At 50.0% G+C, this 9,622-nt stretch overlaps 1 protein-coding gene across 1 annotated transcript in view; it reads left to right on the forward strand.

The window, feature by feature from the left end:
* LOC142907106 (valine--tRNA ligase, mitochondrial-like) overlaps positions 1-9,622 on the forward strand; it is a 23,281-nt gene that overhangs the window by 11,704 nt on the left and 1,955 nt on the right. The window contains exon 5 of the mRNA XM_076056191.1: positions 3,655-3,866. Coding sequence (XP_075912306.1) covers positions 3,655-3,866 — 212 coding nt within the window. The remainder of the gene's footprint in view (positions 1-3,654; positions 3,867-9,622) is intronic.

The raw sequence follows: 9,622 nt of genomic DNA on the forward strand, positions 1-9,622 counted from the left end.
TCGCTCACTCACCCACTCGCTCACTCACTCACCCACCCACCCACTCACTCACTCACCCACCCACCCACTCACTCACCCACTCGCTCACTCACTCACTCACTCACCCACACACTCACTCACCCACTCACTCACTCACCCACTCACTCACTCACCCACCCACTCACTCACCCACTCACTCACTCACCCACACACCCACCCACCCACCCACTCACCCACACACTCACTCACCCACTCACTCACTCACCCCACTCACTCACTCACCCACCCACTCACTCACCCACTCACTCACTCACCCACCCACTCACCCACCCACTCACTCACCCACCCGCTCACTCACCCACTCACTCACCGCTGCCTTGCAAGATGCGTTAGCTCGCTGGTGAGCTTACCTCACCGCTCACTCACCCACTCACCCACTCGCTCACTCACTCGCTCACCCACTCGCTCACCCACTCACTCACTCACCCACCTACTCACCCACTCACTCACCCACTCACTCACCCACTCACTCACCCACTCACTCACTCACCCCACCCACTCACTCACCCGCTCACCCACTCGCTCACTCACTCACTCACCCACCCACTCACCCACCCACCCACCCACCCACTCACCCACCCACTTACCCACCCACCCACTCACCCACCCACCCACCCGCTCACTCACCCGCTCACCCACTCGCTCACTCACTCACCCACTCACTCACTCACTCACCCACCCACCCACTCACCCACCCACCCACTCACCCACCTCCCACCCACTCACCCACCCACTTACCCACCCACCCACCCACTCACCCACCCACCCACCCACTCACCCACCCGCTCACCCACTCACTCGCTCACTCACTCGCTCACTCACTCTCTCGCTCACCCACTCACCTACCCACCCACCCACCCACTCACTCACTCACCCACACACTCACCCACCCACTCACTCACTCGCTCACGCACTCACTCACTCACCCACTCGCTCACACACTCACTCACTCACCCACTCACTCACGCACTCACTCACCCACTCACTCACTCACTTACTCACTCACCCACTCGCTCACTCACCCACTCACTCACCCACTCACTCACCTACTCACTCACTCACCCACTCACTCACCCACTCACTCACCCACTCACTCACCGCTGCCTTGCAAGATGCGTTAGCTCGCTGGTGAGCTTACCCCACCCGCTCACTCACTCACCCACCCGCTCACCCACTCACTCACCCACTCACCCACTCACTCACTCACTCACCCACCCACTCACTCACCCACTCACCCACTCACTCACTCACTCACCCACCCACCCACCCACGCACCCACTCACTCACTCACCCACACACTCACCCACCCACTCACTCACCCACTCACTCACTCACTCACCCACTCACTCACTCACTCACGCACTCACTCACCGCTGCCTTGCAAGATGCGTTAATTTGCTGGTGAGCTTACCCGACCCGCTCACTCACCCGCTCACCCACTCGCTCACTCATGCACGCACTCACTCACTCACTCACCCACTCACTCACTCACCCACCCACCCACTCACTCACCCACCCACCCACTCACCCACCCACCCACCCACCCACTCACCCACCCACTCACTCACCCACCCACCCACCCACTCACCCACCCACCCACCCACTCACCCACCCGCTCACCCACTCACTCGCTCACTCACTCGCTCACTCACTCTCTCGCTCACCCACTCACCTACCCACCCACCCACTCACTCACTCACCCACACACTCACCCACCCACTCACTCACTCGCTCACACACTCACTCACTCACTCACTCGCCCACTCGCTCGCTCACTCACTCACTCACCCACTCACTCACTCACTTACTCACTCACCCACTCGCTCACTCACCCACTCACTCACCCACTCACTCACCTACTCACTCACTCACTCACCCACTCACTCACTCACCCACTCACTCACTCACCCACTCACTCACCGCTGCCTTGCAAGATACGTTAGCTCGCTGGTGAGCCTTTACCACCCGCTCACTCACCCGCTCACCCACTCACTCACTAACTCGCTCGCTCACTCTCTCACTCACCCACACACTCACCCACCCACTCACTCACTCGCTCACGCACTCACTCACTCACTCACCCACTCGCTCACACACTCACTCACTCACCCACTCACTCACGCACTCACTCACCCACTCACTCACGCACTCACTCACTCACTCGCCCACTCGCTCGCTCGCTCACCTCACTCACTCACCCACTCACTCACTCACTTACTCACTCACCCACCCGCTCACTCACCTACTCACTCACTCACTCACCCACTAACTCGCTCGCTCACTCACTCACTCACCCACTCACTCACCGCTGCCTTGCAAGATGCGTTAGCTCGCTGGTGAGCTGACCCCACCCGCTCACTCACCCGCTCACCCACTCGCTCACTCACTCATCCACTCACTCACTCACTCACCCACCCACCCACTCACCCACCCACTCACTCACCCACCCACCCACCCACTCACCCACCCACCCAACCACTCACCCACCCGCTCACCCACTCACTCGCTCACTCACTCGCTCACTCACTCTCTCGCTCACCCACTCACCTACCCACCCACCCACCCACCCACTCACTCACTCACCCACACACTCACCCACCCACTCACTCACTCGCTCACGCACTCACTCACTCACTCACCCACTCGCTCACACACTCACTCACTCACCCACTCACTCACGCACTCACTCACCCACTCACGCACTCACTCACTCACTCACTCGCCCACTCGCTCGCTCACTCACTCACTCACCCACTCACTCACTCACTTACTCACTCACCCACTCGCTCACTCACCCACTCACTCACCCACTCACTCACCTACTCACTCACTCACTCACCCACTCACTCACTCACCCACTCACTCACTCACCCACTCACTCACCGCTGCCTTGTAAGATACGTTAGCTCGCTGGTGAGCCTTTTCCACCCGCTCACTCACCCGCTCACCCACTCACTCACTAACTCGCTCGCTCACTCTCTCACTCACCCACTCACTCACCCACTCACTCGCCCACTCACTTACTTACTCACCCACCCACTCACTCGCTCACCCTCTCACTCGCTCACCCACTCGCTCACTCACCCGCTCCCTCACCCTCTCACTCACTCGCTCACCCACCCACCCACTCACTCGCTCACCCGCTCACTCGTTCACGCACTCGCTCACTCACCTGCTCACTCACCTGCTCACTCACCTGCTCACTCACCTGCTCACTCACCTCTCGCTCACTCGTTCACCCGCTCACTCGCTCACCTACTCATTCCCTCACCTACTCACTGTGTGTGTGGGTGCGTGTGCAGTAGTGTAGCGGTTAGCGCTACGAACCTGGCGATCCGAGTTCGATTCCCGCTCACGGCCAACACCACCCAGTGACGATTATCTGAACCAATGCTGGGCCTCCCCTAGGTCGACTCGGCCTCAAATGAGTTACCTGGTGCTGTGTGTGCAATAAACATCGCCACCGGGGAGACAAAGGCGGCCGGGCGTGGTGCTGGCCACCCACCCCCTCGTGTGCCGTGCCGGCCTTCATAGGCGCTGCTACTCGCTAACAGCACTTGCCCCTACAGTCTGCTAAGGGGGATCTTTGTCTTTATCTTTGTGTGTGTGGGTCAGGCATCGCATGCAGGGACACAGGGTGGTGTGGGTGCCTAGCAGGGACCACGCGGGCATCGCCACGCAGGTGATTACACAACAGCCACAACAACAACCACAACAACCACAACAACAACAACACAACAGCCACAACAACAACCACAACAACAACCACAACAACAACCACAACAGCCACAACAACAACCACAACCACAACAACCACAACAACAACAGCCACAACCACATCAACCACACCAACAACCACAACAACAGCCACAACAACAGCCACAACAACAACCACAACAGCCACAACCACAACAACAACCACAACAACAACAACAGCCACAACAACCACAACAACAACCACAACAACACCCACAACAACACAACAACAACCACAACAACCACAACCACACCAACAGCCACAACAACAACCACAACAGCCACAACAACAACCACAACAGCCACAACAACAGCCACAACAACAACCACAACAACAACCGCAACAACACAACAACCACAACCACAACAAAAGCCACAACAACAACCACAACAGCCACAAACAACAACCACAACAACAACCACAACAGCCACAACAACAACCACAACAGCCACAACAACAGCCACAACAACAACCACAACAACAACCACAACAACAACCACAACAACAACCACAACAACCACAACAACAACCACAACAACAACAGCCACAACAACAACCACAACAACAACCACAACAACAGCCACAACAACAACCACAACAACCACAACAGCTACAACAACAACACAACAACAACCACAACAACAACCACCACAACAACCACCACAACAACCACAACAACAACCACAACAACAACCACAACAGCCAGATCAACAACAACCACAACAGCTACAACCACAACAACCACAACAACAACCACAACAACCACAACAACAACCGCAAACAACAACAACAACCACAACAACCACAACAACAACCACAACAACAACAGCTACAACCACAACAACCACAACAACAACCACAACAACAACAACCACAACAGCTACAACCACAACAACCACAACAACAACCACAACAACAACCACAACAACAACCACAACAACAACCACAACAACAACCACAACAGCCACAACAACAACAACCACAACAGCTACAACCACAACAACCACAACAACAACCGCAAACAACAACAACCACAACAACCACAACAACCACAACAACAACCACAACAACAACAACCACCACAGCAGCTACAACCACAACAACCACAACAACAACCACAACAACAACCACAACAGCTACAACCACAACAACAACCACAACAACAACCACAACAACAACAACCACAACAACAACCACAACAACAACCACAACAACAACACAACAACAACCACAACAACAACCACAACAGCCACAAACAACAACCACAACAACAACCACAACAGCCACAACAACAACCACAACATCAACCACAACAGCCACAACAACAGCCACAACAACAACCACAACAACAACCACAACAACCACAACAACCACAACAACCACAACAACCACAACAACAACCACAACAACAACAACAACCACAACAACAACCACAACAGCCACAACAACAACCACAACAACCACAACAACAACCACAACAACAGCCACAACAACAACCACAATAACAAACCACAACAGCTACAACAAAAACAACCACAACAACAACCACAACAACAACCACCACAACAACCACCACAACAACCACAACAACAACCACAACAACAACAACCACAACAACCACAACAGCCACAACAACAACCACAACAGCTACAACCACAACAACCACAACAACAACCACAACAACAACCGCAAACAACAACAACAACCACAACAACCACAACAACAACCACAACAACCATACAACCACAACAGCTACAACCACAACAACCACAACAACAACAACCACAACAGCTACAACCACAACAACCACAACAACAACCACAACAACAACAACCACAACAACAACCACAACAACAACCACAACAACAACCACAACAGCCACCACAACAACAACCACAACAGCTACAACCACAACAACCACAACAACAACCACAACAACCACAACAACAACCGCAAACAACAACAACAACCACAACAACAACCACAACAACCACAACAACAACCACAACCACAACAACAACCACAACAGCTACAACCACAACAACCACAACAACAACCACAACAGCTACAACCACAACAACCACAACAACAACCACAACCACAACAACAACCACAACAACAACCACAACAACAACCACAACCACAACAACAACAACCACAACAGCCACAACAACAACAACCACAACAGCTACAACCACAACAACAACCACAACAACCACAACAACAACCGCAAACAACAACAACCACAACAACAACCACAACAACCACAACAACAACCACAACAACAACAACCACAACAGCTACAACCACAACAACCACAACAACAACCACAACAACAACCACAACAACAACCACAACAACAACCGCAAACAACAACAACCACAACAACAACCACAACAACAACCACAACAACAACAACCACAACAGCTACAACCACAACAACAACCACAACAACAACCACAACAGCTACAACCACAACAACCACAACAACAACCACAACAACAACCACAACAACCACAACAACAACCACAACAACAACCACAACAACAACCACAACAACCACAACAACAACCACAATAACAACCACAACAACAACCACAACAACCACAACAACCACAACAACCGCAACAACCACAACAACCACCCACAACAACAACCACAACAACAACAACAACAACAACCACAACAACAACCACACCAACAACCACAACAACAACCACAACAACAACCACAACAACAACCACAACAACAACAACCACAACAACAACAACCACAACAACAAACACAACAAACAACAACCACAACAACAACCACAACAGCTAGAAATCACAACAACCACAACAGCTACAACCACAACAACCACAACAACAACAACCACAACAACAACAACCACAACCACAACAACCACAACAACCACAACAACAACCACAACAACAACCACAACAACAACCACAACAACCACAACCACAACAACCACCACAACAACAACCACAACAACAACCACAACAACATCAACCACAACAACAACCACAACAACAACCACAACAACAACCACAACAACAACCACAACAGCTAGAACCACAACAACCACAACAGCTACAACCACAACAACCCCAACAACCACCACAACAACAACCACAACAACAACCACAACAACAACCACAACAACAACCACAACAACAACCACAACAACAACAACCACAACAACAACCACCACAACAACAACCACAACAACCACAACAACAACAACCACAACAACAACCACAACAACCACCACAACAACAACAACAACAACAACCACAACAACCACAACAGCTACAACCACAACAACCACAACCACAACAACCACCACAACAACAACCACAACAGCTACAACCACAACAACCACAACCACAACAACCACCACAACAACCACAACAACAACCCACAACAACAACAACCACAACAACAACCACAACAACAACCACAACAACAACCACCACAACAACAACCACAACAACAACAACCACAACAACAACCACAACAACAACAACAACCACAACAACCACCACAACAACAACCACAACAACAACCACAACAACAACCACAACAACAAGCACAACAACCACAACAACAACCACAACAACAACCACAACAACAACAACCACAACAACAACCACAACAACAACCACAACAACCACAACAACAACCACAACAACAACAACCACAACAACCACCACAACAACAACCACAACAACAACCACAACAACAACCACAACAACAACCACAACAACCACCACAACAACAACCACAACAACAACCACAACAACCACAACAGCTACAACCACAACAACCACAACCACAACAACCACCACAACAGCAACCACAACAGCTACAACCACAACAAAACCACAACCACAACAACCACCAACAACAACAACCACAACAACAACCACAACAACAACAACCACAACAACAACCACAACAACAACCACAACAACAACCACAACAGCTAGAACCACAACAACCACAACAGCTACAACCACAACAACCACAACCACAACAACCACCACAACAACCACAACAACAACCACAACAACAACAACCACAACAACAACAACCACAACAACAACCACAACAACAACAACAACAACCACAACAGCTACAACCACAACAACCACAACAACAACCACAACAACAACCACAACAACAACCGCAAACAACAACAACCACAACAACAACCACAACAACCACAACAACAACCACAACAACAACAACCACAACAGCTACAACCACAACAACAACCACAACAACAACCACAACAGCTACAACCACAACAACCACAACAACAACCACAACAACAACCACAACAACAACCACAACAACAACCACAACAACAACCACAACAACCACAACAACAACCACAACAACAACAACCACAACAACAACCACAACATCAACCACAACAACCACAACAACAACAACCACAACAACAACAACCACAACAACAACCACAACAACAACAACCACAACAGCTAGAATCACAACAACCACAACAGCTACAACCACAACAACCACAACAACAACCGCAAACAACAACAACCACAACAACCACAACAACCACAACAACAACCACAACAACAACCACAACAGCTACAACCACAACAACCACAACCACAACAACCACCACAACAACAACCACAACAACAACCACAACAACATCAACCACAACAACAACCACAACAACAACAACCACAACAACAACCACAACAGCTAGAACCACAACAACCACAACAGGTACAACCACAACAACCACAACCACAACAACCACCACAACAACAACCACAACAACAACCACAACAACCACAACAACAACAACCACAACAACAACCACAACAACAACCACAACAACAACAACCACAACAACCACCACAACAACAACCACAACAACAACCACAACAACAACAACCACAACAACTACCACAACAACAACCACAACAACAACCACAACAACCACAACAGCTACAACCACAACAACCACAACCACAACAACCACCACAACAACCACAACAGCTACAACCACAACAACCACAACCACAACAACAACCACAACAACAACCACATCAACAACAACCACAACAACAACAACCACAACAACAACAACCACAACAACAACCACAACAACAACCACAACAACAACCACAACAACAACCACAACAACAACCACAACAACAACAACCACAACAACCACCACAACAACAACCACAACAACAACCACAACAACAACAACCACAACAACAACCACAACAACCACCACAACAACAACCACAACAACCACAACAGCTACAACCACAACAACCACAACAACCACAACAGCTACAACCACAACAACCACAACCACAACAACCACCACAACAACAACCACAACAACAACCACAACAACAACAACCACAACAACAATCACAACAACAACCACAACAACAACCACAACAACAACCACAACAGCTAGAACCACAACAACCACAACAGCTACAACCACAACAACCACAACCACAACAACCACCACAACAACAACCACAACAACAACCACAACAACAACAACCACAACAACAACAACCACAACAACAACCACAACAACCACAACAACAACCACAACAACAACCACAACAACAACAACCACAACAACCGCCACAACAACAACCACAACAACAACCACAACAACAACAACCACAACAACCACAACAACCACCACAACAACAACCACAACAACCACAACAACCACAACAGCTACAACCACAACAACCACAACCACAACAACCACCCACAACAACCACAACAGCTACAACC

The sequence above is a fragment of the Petromyzon marinus genome, chromosome 74, assembly GCF_048934315.1.
Source record: "Petromyzon marinus isolate PM22_M1 ecotype Great Lakes invasive population chromosome 74, UKy_Petmar_22M1.pri1.0, whole genome shotgun sequence".
Taxonomy (NCBI): Eukaryota; Metazoa; Chordata; class Hyperoartia; order Petromyzontiformes; family Petromyzontidae; genus Petromyzon; species Petromyzon marinus.